The following is a 23,940-nucleotide window of genomic DNA, read 5'->3' as shown; positions in this document are numbered from 1 at the left end:
ATTATTATTAATAAATCAGTGTTTTATTATTGTTATTACTGTGTGAAGATCTTGGTCCTTATCTCACACTTCCTCTGAAATTAAGGTCCTATGGTATAAGTGACCACTAACCAACACAGTCCCCCCCCCAGTCCTAGAACCCCTGCAATAACACTGCTGCACCTGCAGAGGGAGTTGTCCACTTCTCACACAGTAACGCTATATTCCTCAGCATGATCCAGCGCATCAGATACAGTGCAAATGCAATAAGTAAAATAAAATAAGTGATGCACAACAGGTGGAGTCGCTGTCTCACAGCTGCAGGGTCCTGGGGTTGTGGGTTCAAACCCTGAGAAGAGTTTGGTGTGTTCTCCATGTGTCTGTGTGGGTTTCCTCCCCAGTCCAAAAAGACACGTTGATAGGAGTCTGAAATCGTCCTCAGGTGTGTAAGTGATTGGAGGAGTGTGTGAATATCTGGGTACACCATTTACATGAAACTTTATTTCACTTTACGGTACCCTGATTACCTCGTATCTGACTGCTGCACTCTGCATATTAAATACCCCTACACCTTCCACTGTGTATGCACGTGTTTAAAAAAATCGATGCCACTGTCACCCGTACGTAAGGTGCCGATGTCACTGGCATTTGCCAGCGTCACGCGAATGTAAGATGCCGATGCCTTTCCATGTTAATACTGCCTATCTGGCGTGGCCATGTGCGTAGAAACGTCGGGCGCCAATGTCGTCACCACGCCGTAATAATAATAATAATAATAATAATAATAATAATAATAATAATATTTATTTATAATCAAATTTAAGAAGTTCTAATAAAGTTAAATGTCCCAAGGGTGTGTTCCTGCCTTGCACCCTGTGATTCGACTCTGACCCTGAATAAGTGGTTACAGAAAATGAATGAGTGAATGACCTTAAATGTTTCACTTTGAGAAAGACAAAGTTGAATGTTGACATTATTCTCTCTCTCTCTCTCTCTCTCTCTCTCTGAGTATGTGTGTGTGTGTGTGTGTGTGCGCTCGTGTGGGTTGGGGGGGGGGGGGGGTATATGGAATTTCCTTTTGAAATATTGAATATTCCTGCATTCTCATTTATATTATTAGCCTCATGTTATAAAATATGTTATTTTAAAGTATGAAAGTGTTTATATTAATCAAAGCTATCTAATTTAAATTTGCAGATTCACTGTTTAGTTTTCAATAGTTTTCAAGGCTGATTTCTTACGCATTCCTGTGTTTAAAGTGTGGAGATAAATGTAAAAGGTTTAGCATGTGATGTGACATTTTCATTCAGATACATCCTATTTCTCACTGCAGTCCAAACTACAGAGAGTGAAGACTGAAGAGATTTGACACCTTTTGAAGCATGGCAGCTGATCTGACTTTCTACATTAATGGCAGAAAGGTAGGAAATTAAGCTACAATTCTAATAGTAGTAATTGATAAATAAGTCTCATTTGATTGTAAGTAAATCACTACAAGTGATTTTTGAATATATTTTATGTTAAAAAGTAACTATTACATATCTAAAATTATATGTTTTAATTTATATATACACTTTTAGAAATAAGTATACAATGAATTATAATTAGATGTGTATACAGCATATGTAAATATATTGAAATATTAGCTTAGTATCTTGACTTATACATATAACCTTTTTCTTAACATTGAACATCCTGATACTATAAACATTGACTGAATAAAAAAAAGACTTTGACAAAAATGTATTTCATAATAATGTAATAATAGTTCTTCTTGAAGTAACAAGACATAACATTTCAATAATATATGTAGTTATTTACACTCAAGATTAAGGTGTTTTTGATGAGTTAAAATATTTATTAGATAAGACATTATTCAGAGACAACTTATTTTTTTCCCCTTACATTATGAGTGATGGTTACCATAAGCCATTGTTTTCAAATAGAATATTATGGGATAGCAAGTTGTTATTTTCACATAGCAAATCAATATGTTAAGAAGTGTCGATGTTGTAGATCACTATTTTGACCTAGTGAGTCAACATTCATAGAAAACATAATTTACAGAAAAATAATTAAATATTTGTACAAAGTAGACAGTAGCTGGACGAATGGTAAAAGTTTTAATTATGTCTGTGACTAAACATTGAGGAGCACATGACCCTCAGCAGTGTATCTGATTTACACGCTTAATAAATCACACAGCTCCATCAAACACATGGAGCTGAAATAATCACACACACACACACACACACACACACACTTGTTTCCTTTTGAAAGCAGCCTTATTCACTTTTACAGGGCCTTAAAAATATATATTAACATACTAATATGTGAAGGTACAGTTATGATTCTTGTTGATTTATGCACTTATAAATTCATATACATTCATAATTATTTTTTATATGATAATTTATCCCTGCATAGTTTTGCATAGTTATGACTTTACAAATTCATTATCTGTAACCGCTTATCCAGTAATTGCTATGGGTCCAGAGCCTACCAGGAATCACTGGACGCAAGGCAGGAACACAACCTGAAGGGGGCATCAGTCCTTCACAGGGCGACACACACTTACACATTCACACCTAGGGAGTCAGCAATTCACCTACCAATTCACGTTTTGAGTCGCCAATTCACCTACAAACGTGTGTTTTTGAACCGTGGGAGGAAACCGTAGCACCCAGAGGAAACTCACTCAGACATGGGGAGAATACACCAAACTCCTCACAGACAGTCACCTGAAGTGGTATTTAAACCCACAACCTCCAGGTCCTTGAAGCTTTGTGACAGCAACACTACCTGCTGTGTCACAGTGCTGCCTTTGTATTTCTGAGTAAAATTCTTTTTTTGAATCTTGGTTCCAAAAGTGGCTCTTCTTCTTGTTCTGAGGGAAGCTCTTTTTTGAGTCTTAGTTCCACTGTGGCTCTTCTCATTCTGAGGGAGTTTCTTCTGAGCCTTGGTTTCCTACTGAGTCTTGTGGTTATTCCTACTGTACTTTTATTTTTTTTATAAATCTCAGGTCCAGTTCTCCTTCTATTTCTAAAGGAAGTTTTTTATTGAGTCTTGGATCCTCTCAGTGGTTCTTCTGCTTGTTAGTAGGGAGTTTTTGTTTTATTCTGTGTGGTTCTGTGTTCTAGGTGGTGGAGAAGAATGCAGATCCAGAAGAGATGCTGCTGGGTTACCTCAGGAGGAAAGGTGTTTTCTGTAACTGTTGTTCATTTATATATTAACTATTTCCATTGATATAAAAACATCTACAGATAATAGTTGTTTTAAATAGTGTTTTTTGTGCTAGTTGGTTTAACAGGGACTAAGTATGGCTGTGGAGAGGGAGGATGTGGGGCATGCACTGTGATGGTGTCCAGATACGACCCTGTCCAAGACTCTATCAAGTATCTTTCAGAAAACATAAGTCGTCTTAGATGTATAATATTTTATTGAAATATTGAACACTGCTTTAATAGAATGTTATATTCTCTGCCTCATCTTGAGCATTTTAATGTATGAAATGTATTATATTAATACAAACTCAGCTCTGTTTTTGAGCCATTTTCATTTGGTTATCCTTCTTCTCTACTCTCTTTTTCACTATTTTTACTAAGTACTTTTATTTCTCCATGCTAGTTGTGTTTGTTTTGTTTTTTTTATAGCTTTTTCATAGATCCACTATAAATTGTAAGCTGAAGCGAAGTGGATGAGAATATCTGCCAAATGTCAAAAATATAAATAAATATTTTGATGTATATTAACACTGCACAGTAACAAAATGCTGTATACATCAGGAATGATTCCTTATCGTTTCTCTTAGTCACTGTGCAGTGACATCATGTCTTGTTCCAGTTTGTTCTCTGCATGGATCTGCAGTTGTGACAGTGGAGGGGGTGGGCAGCACTAGAACTAAACTACACCCAGTACAGGTGAGGGTCGAAGGTCAGACCTCAGAGAAATAGAACACAGCATTTTAATTACCTTACACTAGACACTTCAGCAGTGTCACTTCTGTAAAACTTAAATTAAATTGATTAACAACATATATGCATGTGCCGGAGTGTGTGTCACAAGCTGAAATCCTCATAGCTCCATAGCAGCGCAACACAATCGTGTTCTAGTTAATTATATAACAGAGATATGGAGAAAAAATTGATATGTTACTTTTCATACCTGATTTTTTTACTTCTCTTAATAAAGTACCACAGTTTCGCAATATATATTTGTGTGTGTGTGTGTGTGTTTGTTTCAGGAGCGTATAGCGAAGGCTCATGGCTCTCAGTGTGGTTTCTGTACTCCAGGGATGGTGATGTCCATGTACACACTCCTGAGAAACAACCCAAAACCAACTATGGAAGACATCAGAGAGGCTCTGGGAGGTAACACCCCCCTCCCCCATTCTGCAACAGTCAGACAAAACATAGAAAATTTTCTGTGTCCATGCTTTGCCCTTTTCCAGCTTCTATTCTTTTGAGGATACACTCTTTACATTTCCAAAATCTATAGCCACACCTCCACTATTCAGTGTTACATGTGGGCTGTATTTTCTGCTAGCTAATCCTACATAAATTCAGTGATGTTGAGGTATGGCCATTGGGGCTATCAGTGTATTGTTCTGGAAAACCACTGCTGCTTCTTTGTTTTATTTTATGTTTTTTGTTTTTTATTTATGACTTTTTTTCTCACTGTGGGCTTCTTGAAAACTCATCTTCCATTGAGAAAAATAGAGCTGAGTTGTTCTTCTCACAATGGAAGTACACAATGGAGCTTGGTGATCTCAAAAATTTTAGTGAGTTTTTTGTGATGGTGACTCTTTTGGTAGAGGCATGGTTATTGTTTTTTTAATTCCAGTTTTGCAAATGTCTTCATTTCGTTAGATGTGACCATACTGAATCTCCTCACAAATTATTAACATGTACTTAGTAGTTGTTTTGACTGGAAAATTAATAAATGACGTGTAATTTTGACTTGCACTATACTGTATGTAAATACAGCATAATTTGATAATCAAATAAAAACCTACACTCTTTTAACTTAAGGAAACCTCTGTCGCTGCACGGGCTACAGACCCATCATTGATGGATTCAAAACCTTCTGTGATGTGAGTCTGTCTATTACAATCTACCTTTTTATTTGAAGTAATTTTTTTTTCACACATAACACAAACCCTTCATAAATTTGTCCAAAATCCTGCAGAAACAGACATGCTATTGGGACAAAGATCAAGGGGGGAAATGCTGCATGGATAATGGATACTTTCACAATCAGGAGGATGTGAGTTGAAGACTAATTTTATTAATACATACCATTACTCCAATCACCACAACTCCAATGACTCACTGGCCACTGTATAGAAGCATCCTCTTGAGGGAAAAGGTGTCCAATAAAGAGCCCAGGTGCTGTGTATTGTTTTAAAGTAGAAGTCAGTCATGTTTTCCTGTAATTATTTTTCATGATAAGATACAACCACTTTACTGACACCAAGTGGCCTGAATGCATCAGAGAGTGTGTATAACCTGCTATATGGAGCATAAACTGATTCATTCAGGGACTACAAAGCATTTCTTTAGAGATGCACTAAAAGAAAAGATCTAAAATAATAAATAATAATTTTCCTAAGTGTTTTTTTGCATTTTTTGCTAAAGACTGATTCCTCATGTACCATTTTAATTTGGAGCAGATATGTGAGGAACTGTTTAAAGCTGAAGATTTCTTACCCCTTGACCCAACGCAGGACATAATCTTCCCACCAGAATTGCTTGTAAGTCCACAGTATACATAATATCGGATAAATAAACAATAAGTGTTGTGTTCTTTGAGTGGGCTTGAGCAGCAGTGTTTATTTAGCATCATTATTTCCTCCGTTTCCATCAGCTGTTGGGAAAGAAGCAGGACCATGGTCAGTTGTGTTTCCAGAGCGAAAGGGTGAAGTGGATATCTCCTGCACTTCTGAAAGACCTGATTCATTTAAAAGCTCAGTATCCTGATGCCCCACTGATGATGGGAAACACAACATTGGGTGAGTTCTAGGAAAGGTACAAAAGGAGCAGGTAATAACTACAGTATATGTACAAAATGAAATACCTGTGTATCCAGGTTTTCTACTGAAATGAAGAGTATGAATACAGAATGTAGATTTCTGAGCTGTTGGTTTAATAAGGGACAAAACTGAGAGAGATTTGTGTCACAGGACTGAAGGTGAATGTGAAGAGAGCTCTGTTTCCTGTGATAATTTATGCTGGGTGGATCCCAGAACTGAGAGAAATCACTTGGAGCAGCAATGGTGAGTCAGAGAATAAATAAATATCATGCCCATAGAAGGAATTCTATACAGCAGAACCATATCTGTTTTGTTCTGTGTCCATTTTTCCACTGAAATCACTGCCCTTAATTATGAGGTCTTTAAGGAGTTAAGTATGAACAATGATACATTCTTACAAGTGAGGTTAGCATGTGACATGGGGTTGTTTAGTGTCACATGATGTCACAGTTTTGTTATCTTGCAACATGTTCCTGACTATTGACTCCTTAATGACCCCCCTGTAATTCAGAGGATCATGTGACATTTGGAGGAAAGGTTATGTACAGTCAAACCTATCAGTTTTGTTTACCATTTTACCCATGTATATCTCTCTATATAATACTCATTTTTTGTGAATTTAGCTATGAGAATGGATTAAATATTGCCTTTAAATGGATGGATCTGAACTCTCCAAACCCTCTCTTTGTTTAGGGCTGAGAGTAGGAGCAGGCTGCAGTCTTTCAGTTTTGAAGGATGTTCTTCAGAAAGGAATCAAGGATCTGAGTCCAGAGAAGAGTGAAGTTTATCAGACCCTCATACAGACCCTCCACAGTCTTGCTTCTAAACAGATCCGCAATATGGCTGTGAGATTTACTGATAATAATGATATTGATAATTTCTACAAGAACAGCATCTATGTACTTTTGAAATTCATTTCTTTGATTGGATTTTATTTGTGCAATAAATATTTGGGGTTTTGGGTTTTATTTGACTGTTTTTTTTTTTTTGTTATTATTTATTCTTTACCATCACATTTCTATTAAAAAAAACCAAAAACAAACAGTGACTTATATGAAGGCCACTCAAAATGTCAAAGCCATTCTCATATTTTACAAAAGTAGGATTTTCAGGTGTATCCGTGTGTGTCCATGTGTTTAAATCCTCAGACCATTGGAGGCAATATCATGAGCTCTGACCCTAAATATGACCTTTGTAGTGTTCTTGCTGCTTCTGGGTGCACTCTTCGCATCATCTCCAAAGGTAGGTGATATATTTGTATATTATTCACTCTCTTGATTCTTCTAAATTATTGTCAGCTCTTCATCTCATTATGCTAACATTTTATCTGATACTCATAAAGGGAATCTCACTTGTCTTTACAAATTTTATGCTTATTCAAATGGTGAAGATAGTTTGGTATTGTCAGGCCCTTGTCCTGTGTCTGTTTTCCCCTCCATGTGCTCACTTAGCACATGGCTCTGTTTGTTATTGTCCATGTCTCTGCCCATGTCCTGCCTTTGTTCCTCCTCCTCATCAGTGTCCTCGTTATCTGTCTCAGGTGCCTCTTGTCTATGTAATGTATTTAAGTTCTTGCTTCCTTGTCTTGCTTCCTGTTTGTTGGTCATTCATTTTGTTTCCCATGTTGATTTCCTGGTCTAGTCTGTCTGTCTTTGCTGTTATTTGTTTTCTCTGTCATTGGTTTGCTCTTCAGTCTGTCTGTTTCTCTCCACCTTTGTTTTGTGCTCTCCAGTCTGTCTGCCTTTTCTATTTCTCATGGCCTCCAAGTCAGTCTTTGTACCTCTTTTGTCTCCTGTGTGATTAAGTTTAGTCTGCTTTAGCTCTTCCATGTTTAGTTCTCTGTCTGGTTCTGTCTGGTTTCAGTCTGTTTAGCTTTCTTTTTTTAGGTCTCTGTTCAGTTCTCTGTCTAGGTTTGTCTTTCTATCTCTGTCTAGGTTTAGTCTGTTTAAGCTCTCTCTGTTTAGATTTTTGTTCAGCTCTATTTGTCTAGGTTTGTCTGTCCATTTCCCTGTCAGTCCTGTTCCCTCTGTCTAAGCCCCTCTGTCCAGGTCATCCTGTCCAAGTGTCAGTCTTTCTTTGTTTAAGTATTCTGTCTGTTATGTTAGTCTGTTTGGTTATTTTATGTTTCAATAAATCACCATGTTTTAGCAAGTGCATCTGCCCTGCGATTTTGACAGGTATGATGTGAAAGTAGTCAGTAGTTGTCATTAGATCCAGACGTCTGCTTCTAAAGACTTCTCACAAAGTTATTATACGCAATGTTTTTGAACACCCTGTTGATGTCTGCGACTCAACGTCTGAAGATTTTGGAAAAAAAAAACTTTTAAAATCTGTTTATGATGGATGGGCCTAAAATGAATGAAAACTGCTCCAAAGAATTTAGCTCATTGCTTTCAGCTGCACCTACTGTCAACAGGCATGAATGTCATCATAGCACTGTCCTCTTCGCATACAAACTCAGAGTAGAATGGGGTGAAATTGAGAACTCCACTGACCTTAAACTTGAGTCTGACACATGGTCCACCTTTACCACATGCATGAAATTTCTGTTAGAAATTTCTAGAATCTAGAAAAACTTGCTAGATTTGCCCCAGTCAAATGAGGGCATGTGAAACAGAAGCATCCATGAAAAGCAACAGCTCAGACCATGCAAACTTAGAGCCACCTTGTGATAAAATATGTGGAGAGTAAAAGTCACAATGACTTCACTACAAAGTTACACTGAAAACTCGAAGTCTATTTCTAGAAGAAGAATACACGAAGAAGCACAAGAATTTAGCATCAGAAGTTTCAGGGCATGAGTTTTCATGGTGACACATCTACATGGCTAAGATCACTATGCAGAAATTTCACCAGTGTTAAATACACTGAGATGTTTGAGTTTTACATTAATATACACACTGTTAATTCAACACAAAGTGTTGCGTTACCACTGGTGAATTTGCTATGATGCGCAATGCCAAGCCATGCCTGGAGTTGTGTAAAGCACAGCTAGTCCCCAAAAAGTTTTTCTTTCACTCAAAGTGAGTTTTTTTTTTTGTAACCCATCTTAAACCACTCTGAACTCTTGTTTATATCCTGGTGCTGTCCTGGAGTTACAAACACAGTTTTGAAAATTGTTTTTTTTTTTTTTGCTGTTTCAATGTAAATCACAGTTAGTTTTCTTTCTTCCTTAAGCTGGAGTCTGTGAGATGGTGTTGGATGATAAGTTCTTCACAGACTTTGGTAAAACAGTGCTGCAAGAGGATGCGATTCTGCTTTCTATAAACATCCCTCACTCGAAACCTGTGAGTCAACAAAAAGAAAAAAAAAATAACTCACACACCCCCACATACTTATACATAGCTTGGGCCTAAGGCTCACCCTTAAGGCCCTTGTCCAATTAGGGCATTAGATTAAAATTAGAATACAGTAAAGTATTCCTCTTTGAAGTAGATTTACAGGTTAGTCACATTCTTTGAGGTGGAATGCAATGTTCTTTATGTATATATTGCCATCAAAACCATTTAAGGTAGGACTGAAAAAAATTATTTAGAATGCAGGAATGGAACAACAACATCATTAATGGTGGAACAGTAAAATACAAGGAGAGGCTTAGGCTCTGGAATGTAACCACTATGCTATTTAAAGAGGAAAGGACAATTGTGTTAAGATTCTTAGGCACCAGAATATAACCACTGCACCTTTTAAGTGGAACATAACCTTCCATTAAGAAGCTTAAGCAATGGAATTTAACTGCTACACAAATCTAATTAAGGGTCATTGTAAAATTCATTTAAGAAGCATAGGTGTCAAAATATATTTTGTGTTTATTTCAATTTTGGGTATGCCTATATGTAATTTAAACAATGTGATATAACTGGAGTTCAGAAGGTATAAAGCATTATGCATACTGTGTTCTGTTGCAGTGGGAATTTATTTCAACATTTCGTCAGGCTCAGAGGAGAGAGTTCTCTTTCTCCTTTGTAAACTCAGGAATGAAGGTTTCCTTCAGAGAACAGTCAGCTGTGGTCGAGTCTCTGGAGATTTTTTATGGAGGAGTGGGGTCTACACTGGTTAAAGCAAGGAACACTGGCAAGGAGCTGAGGGGGAGGTTGGTATTAACTTTGTAGAGTATACTTATAAATATTTAAGGGATTGTTGCTGTTTGCTGTGGTTACAGACTCCACTTCTGGAAAGGTTTTATTAATTATTATTTATTAATTATTGTCTTTTTGTAAGGATTTACCCACTTTACCCACATGAAGACTCTTGCCATTGGGAATGATAACATTTGGCTCATGTGCAGATGTTCCAGATTTAATAGAGCATTTCTGTAGTGATTTAATTTTACATAACATTCATTTTTTTTATATAACATTGTGGACATTCATTGACACATACGGTTCCTCCTCTCCCCTCTCTCTATTTTCCCACAAGACTCTGGAATGAGAAGCTGCTTTCTAAAGGGATTGAGCTGCTGAAAGTAGAGATCTCTTTGTCCTCTGCCATTCCTAGAGGAAGGGAGGAGTATCGCAAGACACTTGTTCTTAGTTTCTTCTATAAGTTTTACATGGAGATTCTTCTGGAACTCAGAAAGAAGGTGAGTTTATTTATTAATCATTATGCATAATATTAAGGTGAAATATCAGCATATTATTTGTACTTTGCTTGTACTATCAGCAAGCTGTTCTACAAGCTTTATTATTTTCCAACATATTTTTAACCAGGGTTCTGTATTTGGTGTAATGTAATAAATTTATTTTAAAATTTAACTTCTGCACAGTGCTGTACAAGCTGTTTTCACTGATATCAGCATTATATTTTTTTCATTTCTTCAGGGAGTAGCTGTCAGTGATGTACCCCCAGAATACCTGAGTGCACTGAAGCCACATGGGAATGAGCTGCCACATGGACATCACACTTTCCAAGTGAGTACACCAAAGACAAAATGAATAATTACTCAAAAGCCAGCTACTTAATTAGTAAAATGCTTTTTTACATTTAGACCTGATTCCCTGTAGAAATTCACTCATAAGCCTTGGAGAGAGCACTCACTTCTTATTCTGTTACATCTGCTCAGCACACTTGGAGAAGAACACTGGGTATGTTTATGTTGAAACACATAAACTGAAGTGTTTGAAATTTTGTTTTCTCCTTTGGTTAAATACAGATGGTGCCAGAGATACAGTCCTCCACAGACCCGGTTGGATGTCCCATAATGCATCAGGCTGCATTTCAGCAGGCCACAGGGGAAGCACAATATTATGATGACATCCCTTCAGTAAAGGGAGAACTTTTTGTTTCCATGGTGACAAGCACAAGAGCACATGCCAAACTCATGTAAGGTCTAGTTAATTAGATTTTGATATTTATTACATTTGCAGTTACACAATTTACCGAAGGTCATTTTTCATACGACCACACCTAACACCTAATTCCTTCATGACAAAATAAAACTTCATGAAAAAATCTTATTCCAACAAGCATCAGTTGTTATGACATTTTCTAGGGTAACAATAGGAATTCCTGACGCTTCTTGGCATAATCCTTTATGAATGTTAATGTAGGCTTCTGTCCAGGTTTGTAAATGGCTTATTTAGCTCTCAGAAGTTAACGGGGACATATTATACCCCTGGGTCACACAGTTCCTTGTGGTTTTAATGAAACGTTTATGCTTTGGCCAAGATACCACGAGGATCAAACAGCACACCCCCTTTCTTCACCTGTTTAAACAGCCCTGCTCAGAACGACTGGGTTTTCTACCTGTTCCTTTAGCATGAGTCTACAAGTGTGAGGAGTAATAGCTCTGGTTTTCAGCCATTTTTTCATCTCTGTTGTTGTTTCTCAGTTTTTAATTAGTAATCTTATTTCCCTATGGTTATTATGTTTGGTTTGGTCCATTTAACTTAGGCTTTACGCTCTCACTAAAAGTAGGACAACCTTTACCATAAAACACTGGGTGATCTTATTTCCCAGTTTGTGGGTTGGTTGGCACTCCAGATACCCAACTTAGTGTACACAAGCAGGAGAAAGTAATTTTAAACCAATTTCAATTACTGAACATCCTTGATGTGGAAAATCTAGCCTTCGGTGTAGGCTTATAAAAAAACTAAAAGTGCATTTCTAAAAGAAAGCATTGATTTTTATTGTTTGGTATAAATGTTTTTTTTTATGCAACAAAACTTGCATTTTATGTGTATTTTAATAATTATTTTGCAATATATCAGCAAATTGTATTTTGTTTGCCTATGAATATTCTGCAGATCTATAGATGCATCAGAGGCCTTGTCCATTCCTGGAGTGGTCACTTTTATTACGGCTGAACATGTTCCAGGTCAGAACAGAAGAGTCTGGTTTGGGAATGTAGAAGAACTCTTTGCTGAAGAAGAGGTATCACTTTATATATAGAGCACAATTCAAGATCTGAGAACACACCTTTTTCAAGTTATTTATTTTAAAGTGCTTCTACATATACTGGATCTAAGCAATGATATCTAACACTTTAAATTTATATTAATGAGATTCATATACCTGATATTTGAGACTGGTTTAATGAAATCTTAATAAGGTACTTATTCTTCAGTTGAAAATGCAAAGTAAATACTTGAGTGTATTTCCAAAATGAACTGAACATGTAACAAAACTTGAATATCATTAATATGTTTTGTTTAATATATTGAAATCAAATCATTTAATATATGATGTAGGTAATCTGTGTGGGTCAGATTATTGGAGCAATTGTGGCTGAAAACAGAGAAATTGCAAAGAGAGCCTCTTGTCTGGTCAGTGTCACATATGAGGATCTCCTCCCAGTCTTTTTCACTATAGAGGTAATAACACTATTATTATATTGTTCTCATCATTACACAGAAAATTGAATGTGTATTATGAAATCCAGTTTATTGAATATAGTATGCTGTGTTTAGGAAGCTATAGAACACCAGTCATTCTTTGAGCCAAAGAGGAAGCTAGAGAGGGGGAACGTGGAGGAAGGGTTTGAAAAATCTGACCACATTCTGGAGGGTAATAACACACTTTTTTTTGTTTTTATTATTTAATTTAAGTTAGTTTACATACAGCCTTGAAAGCAGGAACCAATAGATTCTCCCTAAGAACATGAAGAATGAAGAAAAAACAAGCTAAGATTCCATTAACTTCAACCTGTATTTAAACATATAGTGTTTTTTCAAAATGATATCACCAAAAACATTTCAGAAGTTGGAACATAGGAAACTTATAATCAGGAACTCTGTAAAATAGTTACATCTTGCAGCTTCCATCTTGAACAATGTAATCATACTTAATGAGCATCAAGGAAAGCCTTGTCCTCTGCAGAACATACATCTGTGAATTATCTGTCAGTTTAAACAATGTTCCTCAATTAGAGATTGCAGTGATGTCTAACTCTGTATGGTGCATCAACATATTACGTTCATACAGAGCAAGGAATAAAATTATTTGCAAATAACAACAGATATTAAAAAGGATTTAATTTTTGACATTATGACATTAAAATAAGTATAGGCACTAGGCATACTGAATGGTTTTTCTGACTTTTTCCTGTTATGATACAGGAGAGCTTTATATGGGTGGTCAGGAGCATTTCTACATGGAAACGCAGGGAGTGATTGCAGTGCCAAGAGCAGAAGCTGGAGAAATGGAGCTCTATGTCGCTACACAACATGCTGCATTCACCCAGGTTAAATACGTACAGTACACATTTACACATTTGCCAGAGAGCTCCTTTCTTATAAGAGGTAGCTAAGATATCTAGTCAATATAAAAGTGCTACAACACTTTAACCCACTGAATCAGAAACCCCTACTTTGTAGTTTCACCATGCTGGAGTAAAGTTAGAGACCGTAACTTTGTTTCAAGTCCTTTCACTCATAAAGTCATTCTGACTATGAAGCCAAACATGAAATAAATTCATGGACTGGAAATTGAGTATGGGGTTGTGCCAATAAGTGGTCAAGGCTGGTGTTTCCAATAATTTGACCAGTGATTGAGAAGAGATTCTAATACAATTCACAGTAAAATGAACAGATGTTTCCTAACACTTACTTGAGGTGTATATTATGTGTATCTTTGTGTGGGTACAAATTAAAATTACATTTAAATTTACGGCCTCTCCTCTAGGAGGTTGTGGGTCTCACTCTGGGGGTCAACTCCAATAAAATCTCATGCCATGTGAAGAGACTGGGAGGAGGATTTGGAGGAAAAGTGATGAAGATTGCCTCATTATCTGCCATCGCAGCAACTGCAGCTTACAGGCACTCAAATTTCTCTCTCTCTCTGTATCACACACACACACACACATGTTATAATGGTGCTTGCAAGTGCATGTACATGGGCACTTTGCAATAATGTTAGCAATAACTGTTTGACTTGTTACTAGAGTAAGCCAATGAGTTTGTTCACAAAGGTAGTTATTTGCTAGGACTGAGCTGATTTTTTCCAGGTAGTGTTTAAGAAGGTTGTAGGTGGTTGCCATGGTATAATATCTGGCCGCTGTGGTCTTTCTAAGGAAAACACATTTATGTCTTGGGAAGTTCTTACTAGGTTGTTAATAATACAAACAACCATAGAAATAACATTTAAGATTACTTTTTAGCTGGAAGAAAAAATATGAACAATGCATAATGGAAGTTAATGACAAAGTATTTTATTCACTGTTGTGTATATTTTTTATTAGACAAAGCATCCTCTAACTTTTACAAGCTTTAAAGAAGAGCTGGTGTTTAAACAGATAATACAAATAAATGGAACACTGGAATTTGAAGAATTGAGAAATTTGGAAAATGTCCTGGCAATGACTATGTTATTATTATGTCCACAGAACTGGGCGAGCAGTACGATGTGTTTTGGAGCGCGGCGATGATATGCTCATCACCAGCGGCAGACATCCCTTCCTTGGCAGATATAAGGTACATTAATATAAATTCACAGTACTTGAATATTAATAAAAGTACTTAATGTAATTAAATATACTTAAGTATACATACAAGGTAACTAAATTGAAAATTAATGTACCATTAACTTTTTAGTCATGTTTAGTTTTGTTCCTTTGTGTCCTATTTGGCTGTTTGTTGTGATATTAAGTGCATTTTTTGTTTATTTTGATTTTGAGGTTGGTTATATGAACGATGGCACTATCCTTGCTGCTGACATCACATACTACAGCAATGGGGGCTGTACACTGGATGAATCTTCATTTGTAAGAGTTTTTAGCCCAAAGAAATGTGTATTTTCAGGTCAAACATGGCATTAATTACATTTTTAAAAAATATTTGAATATATTTTAATATACAACATTTTAGTAATGTTTTACAGCTTCTAAAATGTTTTAAACTTTTAAAGTTCTTACATTTTCTAATAGTTACATCTAAACTAGGAGCAATACTGAAGCAGTAATATTGTACTACACTTTTATATCTCCTGCATTTTCTGTTTTTGTGCCCAGATCATGGAGAAAGCTCTTCTTCATATGGATAATGGATATAAAATCCCTCACCTTCGTGGGCGTGGCCTTGTGTGCCGTACATTTCTACCCTCATACACAGCTTTCAGGGGCTTTGGGGGTCCTCAGGGTCTCACAATCATTGAGAGTGTCCTTCACGAAGTAGCATCCAGATGTGGCTTACCTGCTCACCAGGTGAGACCATGAAAAATATGAGGAAGGACTCAGTATAGATGTATAATTATAATAATGAAAAAAGATTCATACATACATAATGCCCCCAGTTACCTCTATCTCTAGGTGAGAGAGGTGAACATGTATAAGAGCGAGAGATGTTATACTCATCACCAGCAGCTCTTCTCTCCTGTCGATATGCTACGCTGCTGGCATGAGTGTCTAGAGAAATCCAACTATGAGCAGAGACTACTTGCCATCCAGAAGTTCAACTCCTCCAACAACTGGAGGAAGAGAGGACTGTCCATTGTCCCTCTCAAGTTTGGAATTGGCTTCTCCAAGGGCTTCTATAACCAGGTTTGTGTTGCAAATTTCTCAGTAGTTAAGGAAGAGATGAAATGGTTTAATCTCGACATAAGTAGTAATGATGAATTAAAGTTTCAAGTGGACATAAGGATACAAAAATGAAGTACTACACTTCTGAAGCACCGAAATCTACTTGAGTGCAAACAGCCCTCTAAATGTGAGTGAGTTACAAACCAGGTTCTGAGGTGCTTCACACTGAAATGTCTCCAAATATCTACTCCTAAGTTTCACAACATAATTGATAGCTAGGATTTTTTTGTCCAATTTTTTGTATCTCTCATTAGGGTTGTTTTTATTCAGTTTTCTCCCCAGATAAACATCATGTCCAATTTCACTTGCACCAGAACTTTTTTGTTTAGCCATATTGTTCTCCTTTAATTGTGTTAGGATCTCTTTTTTGAATCTGTCAGGGTGCAGCACTGGTGAACATCTACAAGGATGGCTCAGTGCTGGTGTCTCATGGAGGAACTGAGATGGGTCAGGGTATCAACACCAAAGCCATACAGGTAAGAATGTATTTCACCCTGCACAATTCAGTTTAAAATCATTTTAAAGCAGGATTGGCCTCATATGTAGATAGATATGTAGATTTAAGAGATGTGAGAGAAAGAGAAGAAAATGAAGAGAAATTTCACCCATGCAGCACATTAGCACAGCATGGCTTGGAACCACTGATCTCCAAAATACAAAGCTTTGTTGTGTATGGGTGTAGTCCCCTGGGAGACAGAGGTAAATACAGGGAAGGTTTTTATTAAATGTAAAAGGACACAATACAACAAACAAGGATAAACTAACTGAAAACAACAACTAATCAAAAGAATTTGAAACTTATATATAAATATATATATATAAAAAACATAACACTAGACACAAGTCTGACAAGAAATTAAACTCAGATTACTGAATAAAAGGAGACCAAGGACCTAGACAAAACAAGACAAAAAAGACTCAGAATTACAAGACAAAACCTAAACAGGGAACTATAAAGCTAACCTAAAAAAAGAGACCTAAACAGAGGTTAAAGAAATAAGGAGACAGAACTAGACAGAAGCAAAACAGAAGGGCAGATATGTGACAGTTTGTGCATATGTGTTTATTGTTGCGTTCTTATGTGTTCTAGATAGCCAGCCGTGTCTTGAATGTTCCAATGTCCTCGATCCATGTGAAAGAAACGTGCACTGGGAACGTTCCCAATGCAGCACCATCTGCTGCCTCCTTTGGCACAGATGCAGTGGGGATGGCTGTGAAGGTGACCAATATCCATTTGTTGGCAATATAGAAATATGACTGTATTATTTAGCTAATATTCTTGTGATGAGGTCAGTGAATTGGACCCATCACCAAGACTGGAATATACATTAAGGAATGTATATTAGTATCATTGCTTACCTTGTTTCAGTTCCGGTCCTAGGGGAATGGCAGCGAATTTCCTGTCTCTCTTTGTGCTAGCCGAAGGGCCCACGGTGAGGTATAGAGAGGGGGAGGGAAGAGCTGGATTCAGGAACCTGTGCAAGGGAAAAAGCAAATGAGTAAAACTATTAAAACTATGTACATAGATAAACACTTACCAGTGAAGCTGGAATGAGATGTGCGGGGGATATCTGTTGATGGTCGTATTGAAGGGAATTAATATCTTCCTGGGAGCAACCTTCTTACCCCTTTGCTAGAGTTGGGTTAGTCCAATTAAGAGAGGGGTGGGGCTAAGTTCCTAAAAGGAGGGGGATTTGGCTGCAGTAGCCAGGTAAAGGTAGAGGGAACTGCAGTATGGACAAACTTTGTCTGTTTAGTTCCAACGTGCTCTTTTTATTTTCTTTTCATTTATTTTTCTTTTCTTTTCATTTCTCTTCGGGTACCTCTCTTGTTGTGCCGTCATCACGTGTGCTTCGTTTAAATAAAGTCTCACGGAAAGAGTTATTTTGAGTCCTGCCTACTCCTTGCTGAGTGAACCCACATTTCCTCATCCGTACCCTCCACACTACAATTTTAACATCCATCCCACAAATGGTGGCAGTGGTGGGATGGTACAGGCGTTTTATACCTGATTTTTCAGCCAGAGCGGCAGTGTTGACTGATCTTATAAAGAAAGATAAGCCTCAGAAAGTCAAGTGGACGGAACAGTGTGACAAAGCATTTAATGACCTGAAGCAGTGTTTGTGCTCAGAACCAGTGTTGAGCAGCCCAGACTTCGAGAGGCCATTCGTTGTTCAAACAGATGCATCGGGATGTGGTCTGGGAGCGGTGCTGCTGCAAGGCGAGGAAGAGGACCGCAAACCAATTCTCTATATCAGTAGGAAATTGTTTCCAAGAGAGTTGAACTACTCTACGGTGGAAAAAGAGGCTCTAGCAGTGAAGTGGGCATTGGACTCATTGAAGTACTATCTGTTAGGTGCTAACTTCATACTTGAGACGGACCATAGGGCGTTACAGTGGATGTACAGGATGAAAGACAGTAACGCGAGGATTACGAGATGGTATTTGTCACTTCAGCCTTTTAAATTTCAGGTGCGGTACCGGAAAGGTGCTCAGAACATTACAGCTGACTTCCTTTCACGTCACTCTGAGGAGTGACTAGTGTAAGGGGGGGGGGTGTGTGATGAGGTCAGTGAATTGGACCCATCACCAAGACTGGAATATACATTAAGGAATGTATATTAGTATCATTGCTTACCTTGTTTCAGTTCCGGTCCTAGGGGAATGGCAGCGAATTTCCTGTCTCTCTTTGTGCTAGCCGAAGGGCCCACGGTGAGGTATAGAGAGGGGGAGGGAAGAGCTGGATTCAGGAACCTGTGCAAGGGAAAAAGCAAATGAGTAAAACTATTAAAACTATGTACATAGATAAACACTTACCAGTGAAGCTGGAATGAGATGTGCGGGGGATATCTGTTGATGGTCGTATTGAAGGGAATTAATATCTTCCTGGGAGCAACCTTCTTACCCCTTTGCTAGAGTTGGGTTAGTCCAATTAAGAGAGGGGTGGGGCTAAGTTCCTAAAAGGAGGGGGATTTGGCTGCAGTAGCCAGGTAAAGGTAGAGGGAACTGCAGTATGGACAAACTTTGTCTGTTTAGTTCCAACGTGCTCTTTTTATTTTCTTTTCATTTATTTTTCTTTTCTTTTCATTTCTCTTCGGGTACCTCTCTTGTTGTGCCGTCATCACGTGTGCTTCGTTTAAATAAAGTCTCACGGAAAGAGTTATTTTGAGTCCTGCCTACTCCTTGCTGAGTGAACCCACATTTCCTCATCCGTACCCTCCACACTACAATTTTAACATCCATCCCACAATTCTGTTTGTAGGAAGGTGTAAACATTAAGGAATAGCTGCTGATGAATAATTAAGTAGACAATTCCATAATACTTTGGGAGGCGGCAAAGCATTGAGAGTGAACACCCAGAAAAATTCATGTTCAAGAAGAATTTGCCAGATGTATATGATCAAATATTCATAGAGAAATGTATAATATATTTGATAGATTTTCTAAGTGGGTTAAAAAAATTCCTGTAGGATGCTTGTGAGAAGCTGATTGCTCGACTGCAGCCACTCAGAAAGCAGAACCCAGAACATACCTGGCAACAGCTGGTGAGCACACATACACACACACACACACAGAAAGAGATGCAGTTTACATTATTACAGTCATAGCAAACTAAAGTACATTGAATAAATATTTTAACACTGATAGAACTGAGGTGTCAATTTCACTTTCTTTTTCTTGTCCAGGTGGTGGAGGCGTATTGTCAGAAGATCAGTTTATCAGCTACAGGTTTTTTCATGTGGGTTTATTAGATACTAAACCTTAAAAGAGCAATTTATTTTACCACTAAAAAGCAACAAGCAATATTTATAAAAGTGTTTTTACATTGTTTCTATGAAGTGAAACACATGAAATGAAGAATCAAACAATTTTTTCAGGAGCTGCTGAACTCACCAGTGTGCTCCATAGAGCAAGTTCTCCTCATAGGTGCCACCATGTATACAATAGGATTAGTACAGGATCTTTGTCTTGACAAGGCCACTATTCAAATGCCTATTTCATAATGTGAATGAGAGACATTATAGAAGATGATGAAGATTGCTCCTTTAAATGTGCTGAGTTGAAATTATTTTAAAGGATACATGTACTTCTCCATTCCCCTGTAGGGGTCCTCACACTGGAGTGGACTGGGAGAGGAGCAAGGGAGCAGCATATTATTACTTCACCTTTGGTGCATGCTGCTCTGAAGTGGAAATAGACTGTTTAACTGGAGATCATGAAGTACACCATCAAATACAACTATTATTATTATCATTACTATTACTATGTGATTTAAATAGTGATCTCTTGTCTGCTGTGTTACAGAACATCAGGACTGACATTGTCATGGATGTTGGTAAAAGTCTAAATCCTGCCCTGGACATTGGACAGGTGCATGCTTTCACACCGTTTTACACATGTCAAAAGTTTATGGACATTTGCTTTTAAAGGTGACGATCACGAGTGTATTCAAATAAACACTTAATATAAATTTTAGAAAATGTTTCAATATTTGCTAGCTCTCCAGTACTTTTTTTTCACGCTGGAAACTAGTAGATGAGTAAATAAAAAACAAACAAACAAAAAAATAAAACAAAGTGGTTTGGTCATGCTAGGCTTCCTCTCTCTCTGCTCATGGCAGAAAAACAGCAAAGAGCCCTCCAAATGTTGAAAATCCTGAAAATAGATGAGGATATTGCTTTATTCCTGTTCCATATGTGGGTAATATTGACTTATTTTTTGCTGTTTCAGATTATTTAGGTAGGAACCCACTCTAAATTCGGGAGACCGCATGTTATATAATCTAAACAACTTGAGTTACAAATGAGTTTCTGTGGTAATTAAAACAGTAAATAAAAACCTAAAGAGAAATAAAACTTCAGATATGTACAAACAACCATAGTTTTTCTCCTCAAACATATCGTTTTACCTTAAAAGATGTGGAGATTCTGAACATAAACAAACCAGAGAGAACTGCATTTCCCACAATTGTAGACATTCCCTTTAAAGTAATACCATGTAAATGTAATTCACATTTACAACATGGTTGTGACTTAGCTGTGATTTAGAAAAAAAGAGAAAGCAGGGGAGAGATAATGGGTAAAATGAGAAGTGTCAAAAGGAGACAGAGAGAGAGGAAGGGAGAAAAAAAAAGGAACACAGAGGAGGAGAGGCAGAGCTAGAAATCAAGTCTCCCCATAACCTCCACTGCACAAACTAAACGTGTATTTGTTGATGAGTGGAGGATACAGAGCCAGCATAGACAAAATCAGATGCAAAAAAAGCATGTTGACTGATAATTTAGACTAATGTTACTGGATTTTTTCACATGATGCTTCATATGATACTGTGGTTTTATTTGTTACACTAAAATAATGAAATTAATCAACATGCTATTGGTGTTGCTGTTGATGTGATGTGTTCCATGAAGCTGTACAAAGTTCTTGCGAGTGGCTTCTTTTCAGACTCCAAAAGTTACATTTTATTATTTAGCCTTTAATTTAACCAGGAAGGCCATTAAGAACAAATTCTTATTTGTTAGCAGCCTGGCCATTTTCTACAATGCCAAATCCAGATTAATAATAACAGAGGCTCCATTTTCCCTATTACAAGTCAGTGGAGCATCACAATAATTTAAAAATGATTTTTTCTTTGCTAAATTATACTCTTTTTGGGAAGGCGTTACACTACATTTAGAAGCATTGATTGTTCTTGGTCACATACACTACTCCAACTCATCCCAAAGGTAATGGATGAAGCTCCATCATTCTAAAGAACATAGTTCAGCCCATGGTATTGAGCATGGGTAATTTGGTGCAAATGCTCCAGAATATCTAATTTAATTTCATCCTATTCTAAAGTGAATGAATTCCCTGTTTAGAAGGCGTGTCTAAAGTTATTTAGACATATAGTGTGCATTGTGTGTTTGTGTTGCAGATTGAAGGTGGCTTTATCCAAGGTCTTGGTTTGTACACTATTGAGGAGCTGCACTTTTCTCCTGATGGAGTTCTGAAGACCAGAGGACTCTCAGATTATAAAATCCCTGCTATCGTGGATATACCTCACACACTCAACATACACCTTCTGAGCAATGCACAAAACCCTCATGCCATCTACTCATCTAAGGTAACAAACACACAAACATGGAAAGCGCCACAGAAACCTTAAGTTACATATCAAAGCATCTTCCAACATTTACTGTGTCCTATTATTCTGAGAATGGTTTGCAGTCTGTAGATGTTCTAATTTTGTGCCCATTTCCTTTTTCTTAGTAAGGGCTTCTTGAGATCTTAACATCCTTCCTGACACATAGTGCTGAGGTTTTATTTACTTACAGTAAAAGGACTAACACACATAGCTGTATATTTGTTCAGATTTGAAACCTGATTTTTATTTTCTTTCAGGAAATGAAAAGCTTTTAAGTGCTATTTATCTGATAAAGATAATATGTGATTGTTATAGGTTACAATTTCTCTGTAGTTTTTAATCTAGTGTTTTTTATCACTGCGTAATTATCTCAAAAAAATTATTTTCTCAAACACATCACCCTTAGTTTTAAGTTACTGTTGAGAGAGAATTGTGTATGGCAGATGAGGAGTTTGTGGTTTGAGACATTTTTTGGACACAGCTAGCTTCAAAATTGAAAGAATGTAAAGAAAAATGTGGCAGTAGCAGCACAATAGTAAGGAGTAGACATATTAAGTACTTTAAGATCAGATATTATATTGCTGCTCTTTTTGGATCCAGTTTTAATAATATGGATTGTATAGTATACATAAAACATAGCATAAACTATGCTATGTTTCTGAAGCGTTTTCTGTTACATATACAATTTTATGCCTTGTTTTAGGGGATTGGAGAGCCCCCAGTGTTTTTTGGCTGCACCGTGTTCTTCGCTATTAAAGAAGCCATAGCAGCAGCTCGGAGAGAGAGAAAACTGAGCAAGAGTTTTAATATTTCCTCTCCCGCCACACCTGAGAAGATACGAATGGCCTGCGAGGACAACTTCACTACTGTGGTCAGAACATTTTTATTATTCATTGTTCATTCAGTAGCAATATGAAGTTATGCATAATAATAATTTTTATATACACACACACAAACACGCATTGTTTTCACTTTATACAATCTGTGGTACTTATTAAACAATCAAATAAAGAGAAATATTAGATTCATTGGCCAGTTTTCACTAAATATCTTACCATTTTTATAGGTCACCTCCTCAAAGAATAAACACTGGAGTCCCTGGACCATCAACGTGTGAATCAGTTTCTGTTACAATTATTTTTTAAAATGATTTACAAATATGCACATCTTACAGTTAAACTGCCTTAATCCTGTATGACTTGTTGATGTCCAAAAAACAACATGTATCTCTGAAATATTACCTTTACAGGAGAAGTCAAAAACATTCTTAACTTAAGTTAATATAAAGAAATTTTGAGAGAACATCTATTGGTCCATTCATCTTATAAATTTCATCAAAACATTTATTAAATAAATTTTACTCAGTGGAATATATAGCTGTTTTTTTCTAAATGGTTAAATATAAAATTATCATAATGGAGACACAAGGTTTTGTTCTCAAAGTCAGAAATGGTTCTATATACTGATAAAATGACCCTTTTAAATTTTTTGATTTTATATGTTTCAGATGCATTTTTCTTTGAAAATGCACAGAAATAAATTTGGTCTTTTCCAAAAATGTAGCAAAGAAGTAAATTTTTAACCATACAAATGCCCACATTAATGAAGATTACAATTCTGAAATCTTTGGTTTAATTGGCTCATATGAAAATCTCTTAACTGGATCAAAAATAAATTAGTATTAGTTTATCAGAAAGTCTTCAGTATTAGCATTAGTATATATATAGTGTTGGGCAATATAAGCGCAAATAAATATCACTATTAATTGTACATTTTAACCACGATTATGATT

General features: G+C 36.8%; 1 protein-coding gene across 1 annotated transcript; it reads left to right on the top strand.

Moving 5' to 3' along the window:
* Window positions 1-1,361: 1,361 nt before the first annotated feature.
* On the top strand, window positions 1,362-23,265 carry LOC136677391 (aldehyde oxidase-like). Its single transcript, XM_066654913.1, has 35 exons — window positions 1,362-1,400; window positions 3,120-3,177; window positions 3,278-3,374; window positions 3,791-3,899; window positions 4,223-4,349; window positions 5,010-5,075; window positions 5,192-5,244; window positions 5,648-5,731; window positions 5,845-5,989; window positions 6,161-6,253; window positions 6,704-6,855; window positions 7,159-7,252; window positions 9,188-9,297; window positions 9,919-10,103; window positions 10,430-10,592; window positions 10,831-10,920; window positions 11,163-11,332; window positions 12,256-12,382; window positions 12,700-12,822; window positions 12,919-13,015; window positions 13,567-13,691; window positions 14,132-14,265; window positions 14,832-14,919; window positions 15,123-15,209; window positions 15,456-15,647; window positions 15,753-15,983; window positions 16,403-16,498; window positions 17,113-17,241; window positions 19,493-19,567; window positions 19,709-19,761; window positions 20,129-20,243; window positions 20,328-20,393; window positions 21,939-22,127; window positions 22,852-23,019; window positions 23,215-23,265. Exons 1-35 carry the CDS (start codon window positions 1,362-1,364, stop codon window positions 23,263-23,265), a joined length of 3,981 nt encoding a protein of 1,326 aa, XP_066511010.1.
* Window positions 23,266-23,940: the final 675 nt, after the last annotated feature.

Source organism: Hoplias malabaricus, chromosome X2 (genome assembly GCF_029633855.1).
Source record: "Hoplias malabaricus isolate fHopMal1 chromosome X2, fHopMal1.hap1, whole genome shotgun sequence".
Classification (NCBI taxonomy): Eukaryota; Metazoa; Chordata; class Actinopteri; order Characiformes; family Erythrinidae; genus Hoplias; species Hoplias malabaricus.
The sequence above is the reverse complement of the archived record's forward strand: the minus strand, read 5'-3'. Positions and strand labels throughout refer to the sequence as shown.